We start from the raw sequence: 23,017 nt of genomic DNA on the forward strand, positions 1-23,017 counted from the left end.
TGATAAAAACAAAAGCTCCTATATTTGTAACTGTGTCTTAATTTAAAATCGGTGAGTTTAAACTCACCTGATTATAAATTCTTTTTTTTCTTTCTATTTCTTTTTCTAGAGTGATACAAATGTTCTAAAAAATGATCATGGTGATGACACAATTATAATGATATTGTGAGCCACTGACTGTACACTATGTATGGACTGTATGTGTGTAAAGATTTGTCAATACAAATATTATTAGAAAAAAAGAATTTATAATAGATAAGTTTAAGCTCATTGATTTCATAAGAAAATTTCTTAAGAAATTTTCAATTCACACAATTTCACACGCAAAAAAATAGTGCAGAATACATGACAGTACAGCTAACTATCTTCTATTAAGCCAGAAATCAAAGATATTTACAAATAATTTTTTTAAAGTGCAAGCTGCTCTCAATTTTTTTCCTTTACAGAAATTTTTTCACAAAAATTTTATAATGAATTTAATCTTATTTTTAATTAATAATTTTTAAAGAAATTCTGTTCAAATTTCCAATACAGTAAAAATAAATAGATATAGCCCACATACACAAGAGCTCCTTAGGGTTCCCAATACATTTTAAGAATGTAAAAGGTGACTGGAGAGCAAAACGTATGAGAACCATCAAACCAAATTCTTAATTGTAAGAGAAAGAATATAACAAGTCCATCTAAATATATCAGGTTTCAAAATCATAAAAGCCATCAATAAAACTGCTTTAAAGCCAAATGTTTGAAAAAGTGAAAACAGTAATGATCAGCAAAATTATTTTTCAACATATTTTTGGAATAATAATGTTAAGTACAAAGAAAAATAAATAAGGTAAACTAGAAACCTATGACTGAAAAATTACTACAAAAATTTAAAACATGACATACGTCTTTTAATGGTGGGACAATGAAGATGTCCCTCTTCTGCATTTTCTTTAACTAAACCTTTATTCTATGTACCAGTAGAAATTATTTTTAAAATTTAATTGAGGTAAAAAATGAACGAAGAAATATGTAAATAGTAGAATAGAAGTATATACATGATGTCAATCAAATCGTTTTTTTGAACAATATGTAACCAGGGGCCAAACATCTCTATCCCTTAAAAAAAGTGTGTTATAGTACGTATCCTTGGTGTGGGACTCAATAAAATAGTACTCTACTGACTTGTGAATGATTATGGAATCTATAGTCTACACAGTTGAAGATAAAAGTAATAGTAAGAAAAATTTTATTTTTTTTAGATTCATACTTACCTACTATACTCTTTTCTGGAGCTGGTGGCACAATATAACCGACATGTAAATATTTGCTTGCTAATTTGCTATGCAAACCAAGAAAGTCACTGAATCTTCTTTTAACTGAAAATTCACTCTTACTGAACATGGAAAGGGAAGTCTATGAATAAAGAAGTGGTATGTCAAATGTTGACTATTAAGCAATTATTTGAAGTTAACAATGTCATACATAATTATGAACACATACACACTACATAATTATTGACATAGACCCACACAATACATAATTTGTGAATATATATACATACATACTAGTCTACTCTACAAAACAATGTGGTATATAGAGTTCTAACAACTGAAGAAAAATCTTTATCAAAGGTGTTTTTACTGGAACTTAAGAAGGTAGAAACTACTTCCATTTATTCTATCCTTGAATCATTTCATTTACTCTAGCTAAATATATGCTAATGAATGCTAATGATTCTTAAATCATTATTTCTGGCCCAGATCTTCTTCTGAGCTTCAGCCCTACATATCCAAATGACCAAAGAACTCCACTTAAATCTCACTGGCATTTCAAACTAAAAGCAATTTCTACTGCTAGAATATTAAGTTCCATGAGAAAATGGCTGTCTATATTGTTTACCACTATATTCCCAGTGCTTGGAATAGAGCCTGACCCTATATGATAGATGCAATAAATATCTGTTAAATAAATCAATGAATCTCCCTCCGATGCAGACTGTGTTCCTTCCTCTATACTGTGTTCTCTCCGCGCATCCCTTCCCAACCATGCAGCTCCTCTAGCCAGTAACCTAGCAACCTCTTCCTTTGTCAACCCTTCCATCCAAGTCCCAGTGACAATACTGCCTACATAACTCAAGAAGTTACTTATTTCATTCGTCCCCACAATTATTTCCTTAGTATATTTAGTACCATATTTAAAAAAACTCTTTGTGTGTTATGTCCCAGGTTTCTAATGATGGGTTTCTAATACCTTAAAAGCTTCTCCTTTGCCTGTGCCCTCACATCCTGCTTCTTTGCATGTTTTCTAAAATGTTGAAACTCGGACATTTTGATATTTAATGTGTTATTACTAGAATTTTAGACTCTGAGGTATCTATTCCTTAAGATTGCATCCAGCTACTACTGTTATGACCGAACATCCCTTGAATGTCCGGGGCTAACAAACAAACAAAAGATTAAAAAAAACAAAAAAAGGGCGGGCCGCGGTGGCTCAGCGGGCAAGAGTGCTTGCCTGCCATGCCGGAGGACCTCGGTTCGATTCCCAGCCCCAGCCCATGTAAAAAACAAACAAACAAACAAAATATAATAAAAATAAGAAAACGTTTAAAGATGTTTCCCTTTCTTCCTCCCTTCCTTCCTTCCATCCTTCCTTCCTTCTCTGTCTGTCTGTCTTTCCTTCCCTTCCTCCCTCTCTTTAAAAAAAAAAAAAAAAAAAAAAAAAAAAACCCACACCTTTCCTAGGGTCTGTACATAGATTTGTATGAATGTTCTCCTTCAGAGTTTATCTATAATAATAAGTTCAGAAAACAGCTTGAGCCAAAGCATAAGGTCTTACTGGATCCTTTCTGCATGTGTTTCTCTTAAGCATGTGAGTGTGGCCCTAGGAATTTCCCTGTTTACAGATACAAATGTTCTTTTTTCCTTAGGAAATTGTTTCCTCCTGGTTCTGGGCACTGGACTATATGTCTTACAGCCAGTAATACCCTGAACCAGACAGCCATGGCTCAGCTGCTCTGTGAGCTGCCTTCTATGAGCAGGACAAGTTCTGGGATTGAGAACCTGCAATGAGTGTCTTAGTTCAGTACCTCAAGCTGCCACCAAACAGACTGGGCCAGATTTACAGGCTCCCATTAGATGCACAAGGATTAATTCTCTTCTCTCCAGAACCAGGACCAGAGAATGGCATTGGGAGTGTAGGCTGGTTCCAACCCAGGAAAGGGTCATCTTTTTTTTTGACACTCATCTTTCACTGCAATCCTTTCACTGTTTTGTTTTCTAATTTTTATTTTTCTTTTCTTCTTTTTTTTGCATGGGCAAGCACCAGGAATCAAACCCAGGTCTCCAGTATGGCAGGCGAGAACTTTACCTGCTGAGCCACCATGCCCCACCCCCTTTCCTGGTTTTTTGAGGTTTTGAGAAAAGATGTTTCTGCCAGTTCTTGCCAGCTGTTCAAAGCTTCTATGGGGAAACAGAGTCCTGAAGCTTCTCACTCCACCACATTGAACAGGGCAGGCCATTTCCTTAGATTAAACTGTTAGTTCTCACACCTAGGATTGCTGCATCAGATTCCCTCTCTCTTTTAAGATCTGAAGGTTTACATCCGTTAAAAATTATAACAGCCTCTTGACTGAAAATCCTGACCTACATTTTGACCTTTGTAAAGATAGGGATCACTTCAGCTGGTATGGACAATGCCAAACATGTAGTGACAACTCAGTATTTTCTGAAAAGAGTAAAAGTCTCACCTTTGTGGTTACCCTATATGCCATGTAAGCATTCATGCCATCACCTATAATAAAAGTCAAATAATACCATTAAAAATCAAGTTTAACAGCATGGTACTAGCATAAAGATAGATATACGGATCAATGGAATAGAATAGAGTGTTAAAATACAGACCGTTTCATCTATAGACAACTGATCTTTGATAAGGCAGTCAAGTACCTCACCTGGGACAGAACAGTCTCTTCCCTAAATGGTGCCTAGAGAACTGGAGATCTATACGCAAAAGAATGAAAGAGGAACCATATCTCACAACTTATATAAAAATTAACTCAAAATGGATCAAAGACCTAAACATTAGATCTAAGATGATAAAACTGTTAGAAGAAAAGGTAGAGAAATATCTTATAAGTCTTATAATAGGAGGCAGTTTCCTAGACCTTACACCCAAAGCATGAGCATTGAAGAAAGAAGTAAATAAACAGGAACTCCTCAAAATTAAACACTTTTGTACATCAAAGAACTTCGTCAAGAAAGTAAAAAGACAGCATACACAATGAGAGACAATATTTGGAAACGATATATTAGATAAAGGTCTAGTATCCAGAATATATAAAGAGATTATTCAACTCAGCAACAAAAAAAGACAGACAATCCCATTACAAAATGGGCAAAAGACATGAACAGACACTTCTCAGAAGAGGAAATGCAAATGGTCAAAAGGCACATGAAAAGATGCTCAACTTTCCTGGCTATTAGGGAAATGCAAATCAAAATCACAACAAGATATCATCTCACACCCACCAGAATGGCCATTATCAATAAAACAGAAAACGACTAGTGCTAGAGAGGATGTAAAGAAAGAGACACACTTATCCACTGTTGGTGGAAATGTGAAATGGTACAACTGCTGTGGAAGGCAGTTTGGCGGTTCCTCAGGAAGCTAAGTATAGAATTGCCATATGACCCGGCAATACCATTGCTAGGTACCTACTCAGAGGACATGAGGGCAAGGACACAAGCGGACATTTGCACATTAATGTTTATAGCAGCATTATTTACAATTGCCAAGAGATGGAAACAGCCAAAATGTCCACCAACAGAAGAGTGGCTAAACAAACTGTGGTATATACATACAATGGAATATTACACAGCTGTAAGACAGAATAAAGTTATGAAGTATGTAACAACATGGATGGACCTTAAGGATATTATGCTGAGTGAGATTAGCCAGAAACAAAGGACAAATACTGTATGGTCTCACTGATATGAACTGACATTAGTGAATAGGAGAATTTTATTGGTAACAGAGACCATCAGGAGATAGAAATAGGGTAAGATATTGGGTAATTGGAGCTGAAGGGATACAGATTGTGCAATGGGACTGATTGTAAAAACTCAGAAATGGACAGTACAATACTACCTAACTGTAATATAATTATGTTAGAACACTGTATGAAGCTTAATGTGAAAATGATGGAGGAGGGCTGGGGGCACAAATGAAACCGGAAAGAAAGATGATAAAGACTGAGAAGGTATAATCTAGGAATGCCTAGAGTGTACAATGATAGTACAAATTTAAAAATGTTTTTGTATGAGGAAGAACAAAGGAATGTCATTACTGCAGGGTGTTGAAAATAGATGGTCATTCATATTTTAAAATTTTAACTTATGTGTGAGACTAAAGAAAAAAATGTTTATTTGGTACAAAATTTTTATTTTGACTAGTGCAGTTCCTAATACAACTTATGCAGACAGCTTAACTGAACACCATAAGTACATGGAACCTTGAGTAGGGCATAAGATTTTTCATGTTTGTCCAGAGTGATGCCCCAATAAATCCCACAGTGATTTGAACAGTGAGTAAAAAGTATTTGCAAAGTCCCCTTGGGGGAATAATGAGAAAGGGGAGAATTCAACTTCCCCAAGTTGAATTCTTGCTATTCTCACAAGCAGTATGGACAACCAAAGCTATAGGCTGAGCCCCGACTCTTGGGGTTTGTTCATATGAAACTTAACCACACAAAGGAGAGGTCAAGCCTACTTAAAATTAGGCCTAAGAGTCACCCCCAGGAGAACCTCTTTTGTTACTCAGATGTGGCCTCTCTCTCCAGCCAACACAGCAAGCAAAGTCACCATCCTCCTCCTGTCTACTTGGGATTGGCTCCCAGGGGTGTGGACCTTCCTGGCAACGTGGGACAGAAATCCTAGAATGAGCTGGAACTCAGCATCAAGGGACTGAGAAAATCTTCTTGACCAAAAGGCGGAAGAGAGAAATGAGACAAAATATAAGTGTCAGTGGCTGAGAGATTCCAAACAGAGTGGAGAGATTATCCTGGAGGTTATTCTTATACATTAAACAGATATCACCTTGTTAGTCAAGGGGTAATGGAGAGGTTGGAGGGAACTGCCTGAAAATGTGGAGCTGTGCTCCAGTGGCCATGTTTCTTGAAGATAATTGTATGATGATATGGCTGTCACAGTGTGACTGTGTGGTTGTGAGACCCTTGTGTCTGATGCTCCTTTTGTCTACCTTATAAATGGACAAGTGAAACATATTGATTAAAAATAAACAAATAATAGGGGGAACAAATGTTAAAATAAATTTAGTAGATTGAAATGCTGGTAATCGGTGAAGGGGAGGGGTAAGGGGTATGGTATGTATGAATTTTTTCTATCTTCTTTTTATTGCTTTTTATGAATTGATGCAGATGTTCTAAGAAATAACCATGATGATGAATAAACAATTATATGATGATAGTGTGAGTTACTGATTATATAACAAGAACTGAACGATCATATGATAAGAATGTCTGTGTTTGCATGTGGTTATGTATCATTAAAAAAAAAGTATAATTAAAAGAAAAAGTATTTTAAAAAAAGATGTAATGGAGAGGTTGGAGGGAAATGCCTGAAAATGTAGAGCTGTGTTCCAGTAGCCAAGTTTCTTGAAGATGATTGTATAATGATATAGCTTTCATAATGTGACTGTGTGATTGTGAAAACCTTGTGTCTGATGCCCCTTTTATCTACCTTATCAACAGACGAGTAGAACATATGGAATAAAAATAAATAATGGGGAAACAAATGTTAAAATAAATTTAGTAGATTGAAAAAAATGCTAGTAATCAATGAGGGGGGTAAGGGGTATGGTATGTACGAATTTTTTTCTGTTGTCTTTTTCTTTTTCTGAATTGATGCAGATGTTCTAAGAAATGATCATGAGGATGAATATGCAGCTATGTGATGATATTGTGAATTACTGATTATGTGGAATGGAATGATCATATGTAAAGAATGGTTTTGTTTGTTGTTATATTTAAATAAAAATTAATAAAAAAATTTTTAAAAATCAAGTTTAAAAATAAGAGTGAAAAGATAAATAAAATTTTTAAATTAAAAAGGCACCATTTTAATATAGTAGCGGTGCTTTTTTTAAATTAATTTCTTTTTTAACTTTTCAATTGTATAGTATAACATATATGCAAAGCAAAGAAATAAAAAGTAATAGCTTTCAAAGCACTCTTCAACAAGTGGTTCCAGGACAGATCCCAGAGTTTGTCATGGGCCACCATATGATCCTCTCATATTTTTCCTTCTAGCTGCTCCAGAATATAGGAGGCCAAAGGGCTTAAATACTTTTTTAACATCACAATCTACTTTTTTCCTTCTTGTTTTTTTTTTTGTAAAAAATAATATATATACAAAAAAGCTATAAATTTCAAAGCACCACATTCGTTGTCGGACATATTTCAGACTTCGACATGGGTTACATCAATTTTCTTTTCTTTTTTAATTAATTTATTTTTAATTTATGATACATAACCACATACAAACACACTCTTATCAAATGATCATTTCATTCTTATTATATAATCAATAACTCACACGATCATCACATAGTTGTATATTCATCATCATGATCATTTCTTAGAACATCTTCATCAATTCAAAAAAAAAAAACAAAAAAATTCATACATACCATACCCCTTTATTCCTTCCCTTTACCGATCATCAGCATTTCAACAGTGATGCTTTTAATAAAGAAAAATAGTACATAGCAACCAAGTCAATTTAAAAAGAGCAGGTATACAATATAATATATAAACACTGACTCACCAACTTTCTCTGGATCTGATACACCAATTTCTATATCAAAAATATCTCCATTTGCTTCTTCTTCAATCTAGAAAAGATCATTTTTTAATGTGGAGTTATAAGAACAGACTTCAATGTTTATTAGTCATACCACTGAATAACTATAATTTTTACCATCTATCTCCTATCTCCATTTCTGAAAACAATACGGTTTCACTTTTCGTGATTCTAGAGGGAAAAAAGCACACGCAAAGACACTAAGAAAAATATTATTTTGTAGAACTGACAGGGAATCTTCACTTTTTATGAAGTTCTTTTTTTGTTTTGATAGTGAACAAGTTTATCAGACTTTTTTTTTCTTGAGCACAGGTTTTTCAGAGAAAGAATAAGGGAGAGCACATAAAGGCCCTGGGCTCCTGGCCAAAGCAAGAAATCAGAGCAGTGAAGGGGGAACAAGGCAGGGAGATAAGGAACACGGAAGATGTACTGCACTTTCTTCACATCTGGTACTGAGGGTCTCAGCAGGCTGGATGATCTGTCACTTTTACAAATGTGTTCTTACAATTCCTCATTTATGGAAAAAAGTTTTAGTTTTCTATACAAGTATAGTAATTTTTTTGTTCTATATACTGAATCTTCAGATTCAGATTACTGAAATATTAACTCATTAACTGTTATTAATATTAGCATTTTTCAAGGTTGTATATCTATTCTTTAATGATCAGGAGGGGAAATTACTTTTACCAGTAGAATCCTATACACCTGCAGAAATTATACGGAAAAGGAACTTTAGTATCATGATTTCTCTAACCTACCAAATAACCATGTTTTCTCTTTCAAGCCAGTGAAAGCATTACAAAGCACAGTGAAAAACTGTAAGTAGGACAAATGATAACACTCTGAGACTACAGAGAAGCACTTTTAATGCCATTATAAATAAAGAAATAAAACCAGCAGCTCTGCAGGAAAGCTTTTTTATTCCCCAGAAGAAAACAGCTCGGCAGAAAACCTCAGAGATTGCTAAATTTTGCAAATTTTTCAAAGTAATATTAATAGTCTCAGACTAAGTTCTAAAAGAAAAATGAGTCTTCCTAATCATAATCTTTAAGTTTTCCCTCTTGTACAGATATTTTTAAAGTAAACATTATTTGAATTCTAACATACAGAAAAGCGTATAAATCTTAAGTGTACAGCTGGATAAATGTTTACAAAGTGCCATCTGTGTAACCAGAACCTAGGTCAAGGAACATTTAAACACCATTACTATTCCAGAAGGCTCTCTCTGGTATTCTCTCCAATCACAACCCAATCCCCAACCCATCAATTTAACCACTAGCCTGACATTAGTTGTACTTATTTTAACAAGTTCACATAATGGAATTATGTGGTTAAGTACTCTTATTTCTGACTTCTTTCCCTTAATATATCTTGGTAAGACTATTCCTGTTATTGTGTATATTGTAATTTTTAAACCATGGTCATTTTTAATGATCTATTTCTATACAAATGACTTTTAGGTATGCAATTTGCCATTTATTATATCCATACCATGAGTTCTTCACATTACCCAAAATTACTGCTAAATCATGAGAATGTCCCCTCAACTCGGGGACAATAGCTTTTAAAAACAAAGGGTAGATAGCAATCTTTAAGTATCAACTTAAAGGTTTCATCATGATTTTATGCCTGATTTTATTAAAGAAATCACTGAAAATATCTCCTGACCATAACTAAAAGTTTTCAAAGCACTTTCATATATCATCTTATTTGACCATCATGAGAATCCTGAGAGCCATACATTATCATCCTAAGACCACAAATGATAAGCTCTTTGACTTAAGGTTAACTGATGTGTAGTGGAAATAAAATTACATGTCAGATCCCTGCATCCTTTAGCCCAATGTTCTTTCCCAAAATGTCTAAAAGTCTTCAATCAGAAATGACCAACAGGAGGATGTTCAGTGGAGGAGCAAAAGTCTTGTGTTTACATATTAATTCAGAGTAAAAGCATTATCCATACCTCCTCCCTGGACCTATCGAAGATCACAGGAGCAGACACACTCTTTGATTCAATTCTGGGAGCAATGAGTGTAGTAGGGGTGACAGGGGTAACTGCAGGAGAAGGATCTGATGACAGTATAGGTTCCCTTTCTGGACTATCCAAAGAAACTTCTTCCGTGGCTTCTAGACACAAATTAAACAAGTTAGTTAAGGATACTGGCAGCACTTCAATTTTCTATATAGTAGTTAATGACTTATGCAAAATATTTCTGTATACTAGCCACAAATATCAAAATAATATCATTTAAAAATAATTCTTAAAAACTATTTTATGAATCCTTCCTTAATTGTTTATGATCATTTAGGAAGAATTCCATTAAGTCAATTTAATTATCTGCACACTAGTAGGGATAAGGCTAGGAGGAGAAAAATGGTGCTGATAACCTACCTTCGTTTGTGTTTGGATTTGCATCTTAAACCTGGGATGACTCACCTTCCAAATCTTTTATTCAGACTAACATTGTGATTATTTTACACAGATGATGCAAATTTTATGGCCAAAAGTACCTAAAACTCTCCCAGCCAGGATTAACATTTTGTTATAGTAGTCTACAAAGTTAGTAATCTAAAGAGGTTAACTGTCAAAGATTACTAGATATTAGTAATCTAGTAACCAAAAGAAAATATGTTTAGGTTTCAACTTAAAATGGCCATTCACTTGAAAAATCTCAAATTAAATATATTTAAAATAAAACCAAGTCAATAAACTGAGCATTTACAAACTATACAACATTGTGCTAAATGCAATAAACACAAAGAAATGTAAAATATCATACCTGCCCTCAGGGAGTTTATAATCTAGTTGGGAAAACAAGACATAAGCATGTGGAATGTTAAATAATAATAAAAGAGAACAAACAAAAAGATTACAAGACAAGATATTTAACTGCTATATAAAATACAGAACAAACACTACAATTGTGTTGAGATACTTTAAGGCTGGGGAAAACCAGAAGCCGTTTACAAAAAAGATCTGAGGAGATCTGGATGGGTAGAGAAAAATGGGAGAATTTCATGAAAATGGAAGAGCATAAAAAGTAAAGTCAGGAAAGTGAATATTACAATCAGTGGCTATAATTTTATCACAGTTCTTCTGGTTTGTAAGATTGACACCAGGTAAGGGATGGAAAGACTGTAAACAAAGCACAAGGTCAGGCCAGGGGTTTCTAATCTGAGGAGACTCTTAGATTTCTATGGTAAGTAGCAGTAGTCAGTGAGCTATTTCAATTTTATTGCCTCAAAAAGTATAGTCCTATGACTCCCAGGGGTGTAAACCTCTCTGGTAACGTGGGACAGAAATCCTAGAATGAGCTGGGACTCAGCATCAAGGGATTGAGAAAACCTTCTCAACCAAAAGGGGGAAGAGCGAAATGAGACAAAATAAAGTGTCAATGTCTAAGAGATTTCAGAGTCGAGAGATTATTCTGGAGGTTATTCTTACGCATTATATAGATATCACCTTTTTAGTTAAGGTATATTGCTGGAGGGAAGTGCCTGAAAATGTAGAGCTGTGTTTCAGTAGCCATGTTTCTTGAAGATGACTGTATAATGATATAGCTTTCACAATGTGACTGTGTGATTGGGAAAACCCTATATCTGATGTTTATTTTATCTACCTTATGGACAGATGGGTAAAACATACGGATTAAAAATAAATAATAGGGGGAACAAATGTTAAAATAAACTTAGTAGACTGAAATGAAAGGGAGAGGGGTAAGGGGTATGGTATGTATGAATTTTTTTTCTCTTTTCTTTTTATTTCTTTCTCTGGTAAGAATGCTTGCATGCTATGGTCAAAAAAAAATTTTTAATTGAATAATAGAGTCGTTAAAGCATATACCTGAGAGAGGTTATACAGATTAACATTTTTAATTTATTCTTACTAGTTAACTCACAGTGATGAGACTCTTAGCACACATCTTTTTATATTTTCGTATTTTAAAATAAAAATGATTAATATTCCAAATCTTTCATAATAACCAGAAGAAGTGAAACAGACTACAGAGATTAAAATGGATTATAGATTACTCTAATATGAAAAATGTATATGTAATTAAGGGCTCCTAAGATTGTTGACATTATTTTTTTTAAAGAAATGAAACTGAGCAATATAAAGCAGTGTCTCAAAGCTAGGTGGTCTGAGATCATTCATCTACAAACCATAAGCAACACATCTAGCACAAACAAACTAAACCAAAAACTCTGGAAGAGGCAGTTACAGACGACAAAACCAGAGAGAAAGACAGTGAAAGGGACAGTAACTTATTTTAGATATCAGTACAAAAAAAGTTATTTTAACTTTTTAATCACATTTTACTTCAATGATACCATGTTTTTATACTTTGCATTGTTTCCTAAATAGTAGGAGACCTCAAAACAAGAAAGTTAAGTATGATCTAAATTGCTAATCTGGAAGAGAAACTAAGATTTAGGTTCAACCTACTACTATAATGAAATCTGCCTTAAATTATTCTCAGGACTTCATTCGGCTTAAGAAAACTAACACACTACAAATTCACAAGGCTTAATTTAAACCAGAACTAAAGGTTCATGAAGATATCACACAGGTACCAACTGGAATAAATAACTTTTCAATGGAAGATATACTTTGAAGACAAGGATAAATTGTTTATGGCAGTGTCAGCTAAGTAATATTTCATTCATGACAGACGCCAGAGAATTTCTTAAACAAAGAATACTCATTAAAATTTAAAATTTGCTGAACAACAAAAGTGAAGTAAGCAGTGCTCTGACAGAAACAAGTTTTAAAGTTTTAAAGTCTAGGACAATTTCAATATTGCTCACCCTCACAACAGTTTCTTAAAGTACATTCACTGGAACACTAGTAGAGGATATAACAAATGGTGAGAAGGGCTCCATAGGTAACCACATTTGGCAAACATGCTCTAAGTAACCTAATAAAAAATAACATATGTCATGTTTTGACTTTTTCTGGTACCACCTCTGATATACAGTACTTGGAATGCTACCCAAGACATATCAGCATGCATACCAATATAATCTCAACTCTTTATGATTTTAAAATAGAAAAGCCTAGGACACTAAAATAATATCTGTATACTATCCGATAGGGGAGAAAAAATAAATCACATACATGTTCTCATCATTACTGGAAAATGGTTTTCACCATCCTTGTAACATATGCTACTCGCTATTATGGTTTCCAACAACCACTTCTCCACAGAAACAGGCATGATATTCTTGCTTAATTAAATGCATTATAAATAACAGGCAAGAATTTTATTGTTTCACTTACACAAAAATCATCAGAGTTGATCCTAGGTAACCTAAAGATGCCATCAGAGATGCAGCTGGGTTTAAAGTAAAAGGCATAAATAATATATTGACAGTGATCATATCTGAACCACAATATTTAGATTTTATTAATTGAGCTAACTGATCAAATATTATTTTATAGCCCTCACTGGCTAATTGATCAGTTGTGAACACTGTAAAACTACCTTCTTTACTTAGGCACACACAAATATACAGTTCTGTTGTTAAAAATAAGGTTTCAGCACACTCATTTATATGGAATTCTGATTGTGAGGTGAGTCTTTAATAAAATGGATAATCAAAACTTGTATGCATGTGCCTATCCTATTAAAGAAATACATGTAATTTTAGTCCTTACTCGGCAGAGAAAGGACTTGGGTCATCTTTTAGATTAAGACACAAATACCAATGCAGTGGTTTGAAGCTGTATGTACCCCACAAAAATGTGTTCTTAAACCTAATCTATTCTGGTAAGTGTAAACCCATTGTAAATAGGACTTCTGATGAGGTTACTTCAGTTAAGGTGTGACCGGACTCAATCAGGATGGGTCTTAATCCTATTACCGGAGTGAGAAAGTCACAGGGGCAAGAAACGGAACATCAGTGAACGCAGAAGAAACCAGGAGATGCCACCATGTGCCTTGCCATGCCACAGCTAAGGACCAAGGGTTGCCAACAGAGTGTGTTGGAGACAAAGTATCACTTTGATGATGCCTTAATTTGGACAATTTCCCAACCTCAAAATCTTAAGCTAGTAAATTTCCATTGTTTAAGCCAACCCATTTCATGATATTTGCTTAAGCAGCCTAGGAAATTAAAACAACTATGAGAACTTTTAAGGATTCCGCCTTTTTAATTCACTTAGAAATGAAATGACATGGAATAGGTGGTAAATACTGCAGCATTTTATTAAAATACAGACTTTAAATACACACAAAATATAAAAAGTTATTTTTGAATCCAGAGTTTAATTTTGCTTTGTGACAATTTCTTAAGTAATATAAAGAATACAATCACTGCTATTTGCAAAGTATGAAAGACACAACCATTAGTTTTTAGTCCAAAAGTTGACAAAAATAAATCAAGTTTAATGTGTAATTTATTTTCAAATGTCTAAAACTAGAAAGGACCACAGTTTTGCTTCTCTCAACAGTCAACACTTTTCACAAAGTGATCTATTTGGAAATTTCCTATCAATCTATGTTTCAAGAACAGGTACTACTAGCACTTTAACACAAAATTTTAAATCTGCTTAAGAGAATATTTTCTGTTTGTGATGGCTGAGATCATGTGTCAACTTGGCTAGCTATGGGGTCTAGCCGTTAGGTCAAGGAAATACTGCCCTGATTATAGCTGTGAGGGTATTTAATGAATTTACACCATTAGTCAGTTGACTGCATCTAAGTCTGATTATATTTACAATCAACAAAAGAGACTGCTTTCAGCAATAAAAGAAGTCTCATCTAATCACCTGATGACCTAAAAGGGAGAACTGATTATTTCAGCAGTGAGAAAGAAAAATTTCTCTACTTCAGCCAATCTGCTTCTCCTGAGTAACTCATCAAAACCTTCACTGGAGCTCAACTTGTAGCTTGCCAGCAAGGTGAAATTTGCACTTGCCAATCTGCACAGTTGTATGAGCTAATTCCTATCACAAATCTCACATATAAATATGTTTCCTGTCAATTTTGTTTCTCAGGAGAATTCTGACTAATAAAATATCAAGTGAGATACGTGCTACCACTGGCCATTATTTAAAAATGAAGATATTCACAATTACCTGCAAAAAGATCTTCTCTGTCATCATCTAGCACAACTTCTGTGGGTTTTGGACCATTGGAGTTTGTACTAATATCTTCTGCACGAAGACTAGCTGGTTCTGGAGATGATGGACTTGACTGTTAAAAAGAACAATAACAGGTAATTGATTGGCATGTTCATTTGTTGTAATTATGTGATACACTACAGAAATAGAATACCCTCTTGGCAAGAAGGAAAAAAAAAAGAACAGCTACTTATATTTTCTACTATGAGGATAAGAATGAACAAAAAACACACTCTTACTCATCTTTCTCTTTACAAGAAGTCACTAAAAAAATTAAAAACCTTGCATCTGATGCTCCTTTTATCTATCTTATCGACAGATGAGTAAAATATACAGAATAAAAATAAATAATAGGGAGAAAAAAATGAATATACAGATCCAAGAAACGCAATATACTCCAAACAGAATAAATCCTAAAAGACCTACTCAAAAACAAATACAAACCAGAATGTCAAATGCCAAAGGTAAAGAGAGATTTCTGAAAGCAGTAAGGAAAAAGTAATTGATCATATTACAAGGGATGTTCAATGAGAACAAATGTGGATTTGTCATCAGACACCACGGAGCCAGGAAGGTAATGAATGGTATGATATACTTAAGATACTGAAACAGAAAAACTGCCAGCCAGAATCCTTCATCCAGCAAAACTGTCCTTCAAAAATGAGGGAGGTGGGTACAAGGGTAGTTCAGTGGTAGAATTCTCACATGGGAGATCCAGGTTCGATTCCTGGCCTATGCACATCCCAAAAAAATAAAATAAAATTCAACAAATGGTGCTGCAATAATGAGATAGTCACATGGAAGAAAAAAAAAAAGGAAATGTGGCCCCCACCATACAGCATACAAAATTAAAAAAATAAAAATAAAAATGAGGGAGGGCAGAGAAACTCTTTTGCTGCTCAGATGTGGCTTCTCTCTCTAAGCCAACGTGGCAGGTGAACTCACTGCCTTCCCCCCTACATGGGACACAACTCCCAGGGGCATAAATCTCCCTGGCAACATGGGATTGAGAAAGGCTTCTTGACCAAAAGAGTGAAGAGAGAAATGAGACAAAATAAAGTTTCAGTGGCTGAGAAATTTCAAATAGAGCCAAGAGGTTATCCTGGAGGTTATTCTTATGAGAGTTGAATCATTATACTGATGTTTCTTTTAGTCTCCAGTACCTTAGAGGAGCTAGGAATAAAAACCTAAAATTGCAGAATTGTAGCCCATACCAAATTCTGAAACCTGTTCTACAACTAATTGTTGTGATGTACTTTGAAATCTATAATTTTCATGTATATGTTATTTAAGCAGAAGGACAAGTATAACCAGAATACAGGATTTAACAAATGAGTATGACTGCAGAATCATTATACTAAAAATTTTTTTGGTCTAATGAAAAATCATGGAACTGTAACCCATACCAAACTACCAAACTTTAAAATCTGTTCTATAACTGTTTGTTAAAATGTACTTGGATATTTATTGCTTTTTTGTATACATGTTATACTTCACAATAAAAAAAGTTGAAAAAAAAGTCACAGATTGGCAGAATTGATTTAAAAAATATATGATCAATTTATATGCTGTCTAGAAGACATTCACTTTAGACCCAAAGACAAATACAGGTTGCAAGCGAAAGAGTGGAAAAAGATAATCCACCAAACAGAAACTAAAAAAGAGCTGGGGTAGCTATACTAATACAGGATAAAATAGACTTTAAATGCAAAACTGTTATAAAAAACAAATAAAATTAACATATATTAACAAGAGGAACAATCCACCAAGAAGAAATAACAATAAAAATAATTAAGCACCTAACAAGGGTGCTCTGGAACATGATGAAAAAATTGACAAAACTGAAGAGAGAAATAGACATCTCTACAATAATAGCTGAAGATTTCAATGCAGTACTCTCATCAATAGACAGAACATCTACATAGAGGATTAGTAAGGAAATAGATACCCTGAATAATAATATTACAAATGCTCTAGAAGAAACAGATATACACAAAACACTGCACCCCTAAAACAGCAAGATACACATTTTTCTCAAGTGCTCATGGATCATTCTCCAGAATGAACACATTGGGTCACAAAGGAAGTCTCAATAAATGACCGAAATTATACAAAGCACTTTTTTTTGACCATAATGGAATGAAGACGGCAATCAATAACCAGTGGGACCTAGAAAACTCAAAAACACATGGAAGTTAAACAGCACACTCTTAGGGCATCAAATAGGAAACTGCAAAAGAATTCAGTAAATATCTCAAGATAAATACAAACGAGGACACACCATAACAAAACTTACGGGATACAGCAAAGATAGTGCTGTAGCCCTAAATGCCTACATTAAAAAAGAAGAGTTAAAACTTAAAAACTGCACACCTGGAAGTAGAAAAAGAATGAAGTAATCACAAAGCAATCAGAAAAAAAGAAATAACAACAAAGATTAAAGCAGAAATAAATGAAACTGAGAACAAAAATCAAAAGAATCAACAAAACCAAAAGTTGGTTCTTTGAGAAGATCAATAAAAGCGACAAATCCTTAGCTAGACTAACAAAGAAAAAGAGGAGGTAAATAAATAAAATCAGAAATGGGGGAGGGACATTACTACTAACTCCATAGAAATAAAACTGATAAGAATACGATGAACAAGCGTTTACCAACAAGTTACACAACTTAGATGAAATGGACAAATTCCTAGAAACACACAACCTATACTGACTCTGGAAGCAATAAAAGATCTCAACAGACCAATTACAAATAAAGAGATTGAATGAGTTATCAAAACGTCCCCAAAAAAGAAAAACCAAGGACCAGATGATTCACAGGTGAATTCTACTGATCATTTCAAGAAAAATTAATATCAATCCGGCTCAAACTCTTCCTAAAAATGGAATAGGAGGGAACACTACCTAACTCATTCTATGAGGCCAACATCAGCCACCAAAGCCAGATAAAGATACTACAAGAAAAGAAAATTACAGACCAACCTCTCTAATGAGTACAGACGCAAAGATTCTCAACAAAATATGTGTAAATCGAATCCAACAGCACATCAAAATAATTGCACACCATGTTTGAATCTATTGTGTACCCCAGAAAAGACAAGTTCTTTAATCTTCAATCAGTACTGCTGGGTGGGATTTTTATTGTTTTCATGGAGATGTGACCGACCCAATTATGGGAGGTAACTTTTGACTAGATAGCTTCCAAGGAGATATGTCTCCACCTATTCAAGATGGGGTTGCTTGCTGGAGCCCTTTAAGAGGGAACCACTTTGGGAAAAGCTTCAGACCCAATAAAGCCCACACAGCCAGACACTTCTAGAGATGCAGAAGGAAGACACCCCCAGGGAAGCCTTATCAAACAAGGAGAGAAAGCTAGCAGAAGTTGCGTGTGCCTTCCCAGCTGAGACAAGTGTCCAGAACCCAAGGACCCAGGCTGATGCCAGCCACGTGACTTCCCAGCTGACAGAGCTGTTCCAGATGGCATCAGCTTTTCTTGAGTGAAGGAAACGCTATTAGTCAGGGCTCTCTAGAGAAACAGAACCAATAGGAGATATCTATAAATATGGGATTTATAAAGATGTCTCACACAACCATGGGAATGGAAGAGTCCAAAATTTATAGGACAGGCTGTGAAGCTGGCAGCTCCGATGAAGAGTCTGGACAAACTCCACAGGAGAAGCTCGCTGGTTAAAGGAGCAGTGAAACGGTCTCCTTCCTTAAAAGTCTTCAGCTGACTGGATTAACTTGTCAGTGGGAGGCCCGCCTCAGTTGACAGCAGATATAATAAGCCACAGGTGCAATCAACTGACTGATGATTTAATATACGGGCCTTTCGGTTTATCAACCAGCTATGAAATATCCTTGCAGCAACAGTCAAGCCAGTGCTTGCCTGGCCAGACAACTGGGCATCATCACTTGACCAAGTTGACACCAGAACCTAACCATCACAGTAAACTCCTGTTAATGATTTTCACAATCATGACTGTAAACTTGCAACTTAATAAGTTTCCTTTTTAAAAGCCATTCCATTTCTGGTATATTGCATTCCCGCAGCTGTACAAACTAAAACAGATTCTGGTACAGGACAAGTGGGGTGCTGCTGCAGTCTGCAATTAACAAACATGTTGGAACAGCTTTTTAAATGAATGAGGGGAAGATTTTTGGATGAATTGTGAGAAGCTTGATAGAGAAGACCTACAATGCTTTGAAGAGACTATTGGTAGAAATGTGAACTCTAAAGATACCTCAGAGGAGGCTTTAGAAAGAAATGAGGAATGCCATCACTGCAAACTGGAGGGTGACCTTTGTTTTAAGATGGTAGAGCATTTGGCCATATGCTGTTGGATAGAAGTTAGAATTTAAAGGCGATGACCCAGGGTACATAGCCGAGGAAATTTCCAAACTAAAGGTGAGAAGGTAAAACAGGCTTCTCCTTGCAACTTATAGTAAGATACAACAGGAAAGAGATAAGCTGAGAACTGAACTCTTGGGTACAAAGAAACCAAAAATTGATGGTCTAGAAAATTTGGGGCTTACAGAAAGAGAGCCCCCAGAGAACAGGGCTCAACATTAGGTTTTATTTAACCAAACATGGAAGCAGTTAGCCATTACAGGAGAAGTGACGATTTGAGATGGGATTATCCAGAAAAGATCTGTGAAAACTCCTTTTGACTGATGGGCACGATCCCAGTATATTCCATGGAAAACCAAGAGTGTTGCGGGATCTGTGTAAACAGAACTACTGCAGTCTGGAGTAAAAGAGACAGAAAAGGGAAAAACTGAACACAAAGTAACTTCAGAAGCAGAACCATGGAAGCTAAGGTCTGATACCAAGAAACCTCAGGCTAGGATAGCAGACCCACCCATACACTTGGAGAGGGTGAGTTTGCCCTGAAGGCAGAGGGCAGGTTTTTCGGTGCCCCACGGCCTCGGAGAGGGTTAAGCACATTCCTTGGGGACTGAAGAGGGCGTGGCTGCCACCATATCGTTCTCAGGGAGTTAAGCCTGTACCTCTGAGATGGCAGAGAGCCAGGGTGTTGCCCGAATGCTTGGAGAGGGTGGGGCTGAGAAAAAGGTGGTTTTTCCAATGTCCTTCAAGGTTGCAATTCTCACCTGAGCTTTTAGAGAGTCCAGATGTCACATAGGCCCTTGGAAAGGGTGGGACTGAAGCTTTCTAAAATCCTGAGGAAAACTGATTCTCAGAATTTGAAATCTAATGGGGTTTGCCCTGAAGATTTCAGAACAGTTTGGGTCTAGTGACCCCTGTGTTCCTTCCAATTTCTCTGTATGGAAACCTATTACTGTCCCTCCTTTGTATATTAACAGCAGATAACTTGTTCTGAGTTTTATAGGTACAGAGCCAGAGAAAAATCCTGCCTTAGGACAGACAATGCCTATAGTTGATTTTGTTGAGATTCTGTACTGTATCTGAGTTTGTATTGTATTTGTATTGCTACTGAAATGGTATAAGGCTTTGTGATATCGTGAATGAATTAATGTATTTTGCATTTTGGGGGGGTCCAAACGGTGGAATGTGCCAATTTGAATCTGTTGTGAACCCCAGAAAAGCCAAGTTCTTTAGTTCTCATTCAGTATTGCTGGGTGGAATCTTCTGATTAGGTGGTTTTCATGGAGATGTGTCTCCACTTATACTTTAGTTTGCTAGCTGTCGGAATGCAACACACCAGAGATGGATTGGCTTTTAATAAAAGGGGATTTATTTTGTTAGTTCTTCAGAGGAAAGGCAGCTAACTTTCCACTGAGGTTCTTTCTTACGTGGAAGGCACAGGATGGTCTCTGCTGGTCTTCTCTCCAGGTCCCTGGGTTCCAACAACTTTCCCCGGGGTGACATCTTTCTTCATCTCCAAAGGCCTGGGCTGAGCTGCGAGTGCTGAGATAAGTTATAATGAGCTGCTTAGGCTGTGCTACATTGCGCTCTCTCTTTTAAGCACCAGCCAATTAAGTCAAACGTCATTCATGCAGCAGGCATGCCTCTTAGCCAACTGCAGATGTAATAATCAACAGATGAGGTTCAGGTACCATTGGTTCATGTCCATAGCAACAGAACTAGGTGCCTTCACCTGGGCAAGTTGACAACTGAATCTAACTACCACAACCCATTCAAGGTGGGGTTGCTTACTGGGGCCCTTTAAGTGGAAACCACATTGGAAAAAAACTTCAGAACCAACAGAGCCCACACAGCCAGAGACCACTTGAGATGCAGAAGGAAGGCACCCCTGGGGAAGCCTTATGAAACGAGGAGAGAAAGCTAGCAGATGTTGATATATGCCTTTTCAGCTGAGATTGGTGTCAGAACCCAAAGCAGATGCAAGCCACATGATTTTCCAGATGATAGAGCTGTTCCAGACAGCCTCAGCCTTTCTGAGTGAAGGTAAATTCTTGGTGCCTTAATTTGGACATTTTCACAGCCTTTGAACTGTAACCTTGCAACTTAATAAATTCCCTTTAAAAAAGTCTTTTCCATTTCTAGCATATTGCATTACAGCAGCTTACAATCTAAAACAATGACCAAAAGGGTTTATTCCAAGAATGCATGGATGGTTCAAAACAAGAAAATCAATTATGCAATACACCACATTGAAAAACTGAAGGGAAAAAGCAAATGATGGAGAGAGCAGCAACAAAGATGGCGGCTTAGCAATGTGCGTGATTTAGTTTGTCCTCCAGAACAACTACTAAATAACCAGAAACAGTACAGAACAGCTCCTGGGGGCACAACAGTGACTGGATACACAGTATACCCCAGTCTGGACCAGCTGGACCGGCTGTGAGCACCCCCAGAACCGTCAGTTCTACAAGCCATAGTGGCAGGCGCTCCTCCCCCACAGGCTGCACCCCAGAGGGGAAAGGAAAGAGACTTTACCAGCAGCAGAGGCTGAGCCCAACCGAACACCAACTGAAGAATTAATTAACAAATTCAGACAACTAAAAATAGGCCCCAGTTCAAGTGAACCTGGTCAAAGTGGAGATCGCTCATTTTTGCCCCGGCACCAAGGGGGCAGGGCTGACAGAAAAAGAAAAAGAAAAAGAAACAGATTTTTGTGGCTGTGTTTCGACAAAGGCTTGACTGCCTCTGGATACAGGAGCAGGACTTCTCAGGCTCAACTGTCCAGGCATAGGCAGAAACAACCTCGTTTAAGGGCTTGTCTGGAGCTTGTGCCTTCCCCAGGGGAGGGGTGAAGCCCAACTTAGGTGGAATCCCTCCTTTAAGGAATTCAGACACTAGGGCTTAGTAATTTGAAGCCATTAAAACCAGCCTACAACCTCTCCTCTGCCTCCACCACGCCTCCAGCAGGGAGAGTCTGCCAAAGTTAAAGGTACCACATCATCTTATGCTGGTGGGACCCGCAGGTAGACAAGCACCATCTACTGGGCAGGATAAAAAAAACAGAGTCCAGAGACTTCACAGGAAAGTCTTTCAACCTGCTGGGTCTCACCCTCAGGGAAAACTGACGCAGGTGCCTCTTTCCTCCTGATAGGAGGCCAGTTTGATCTGAGAAAATCCGGTTGGGTCTATAATACCTAAGTAGACCCTCCTAAGGGTGGGGGGGAAAGACACCACACAGACAGGGCAAGAAACAAAAAGGCAAGAAGTGAAAAATTCTCCTCTGTTAAACAATACATAAGCTAGAGGACCAGAAAAAGCTGAACTGAATGTCAAAGAACAGACAGAAAACAAATTGATCCAGCAAGAAAACCCTTGGTAAAAGAAGTGTAAGCAATCTCCCGAATAAATTAAGGCAATTAAATGCCTAGATGCCAGCAAAAAAATAACAAATCACACTAGGAAAACTGAAGATATGGCCCAGTCAAAGGAAAAAAGCAACAATTCAATGGAATACAGGAGTTGACAATTAATTCGGAATATACGAACAGACATGGAAAACCTCATCAAAAAGCAAATCAACATATTGAGGGAGGATATAAAAAAGGCAAGGAATGGGCGGGCCGCGGTGGCTCAGCGGGCAAAGTGCTTGCCTGCTATGCCGGAGGACCTCGGTTCGAT

At 36.4% G+C, this 23,017-nt stretch overlaps 1 protein-coding gene across 6 annotated transcripts in view; it reads right to left on the minus strand.

The window, feature by feature from the left end:
- The window catches only part of SNX2 (sorting nexin 2), a 67,814-nt gene that overhangs the window by 20,463 nt on the left and 24,334 nt on the right, over positions 1–23,017 (minus strand). For 4 of the 6 annotated variants that reach the window (XM_077138823.1, XM_077138822.1, XM_077138819.1 and 1 more), the window contains exons 2-6: positions 14,947–15,064; positions 9,829–9,992; positions 7,830–7,896; positions 3,734–3,777; positions 1,260–1,401 (exon numbers count right to left, since the gene is read on the minus strand). In XM_077138823.1, coding sequence (XP_076994938.1) covers positions 1,260–1,401; positions 3,734–3,777; positions 7,830–7,896; positions 9,829–9,992; positions 14,947–15,064 — 535 coding nt within the window. Of the gene's footprint in view, positions 1–1,259; positions 1,402–3,733; positions 3,778–7,829; positions 7,897–9,828; positions 9,993–10,645; positions 10,668–14,946; positions 15,065–20,766; positions 20,880–23,017 lie in introns of those variants that run through there. The other 2 variants (XM_077138825.1, XM_077138824.1) reach the window with 2 other exon arrangements.

This window comes from Tamandua tetradactyla, chromosome 21 (genome assembly GCF_023851605.1).
Source record: "Tamandua tetradactyla isolate mTamTet1 chromosome 21, mTamTet1.pri, whole genome shotgun sequence".
In the NCBI taxonomy this organism is placed as follows: domain Eukaryota; kingdom Metazoa; phylum Chordata; class Mammalia; order Pilosa; family Myrmecophagidae; genus Tamandua; species Tamandua tetradactyla.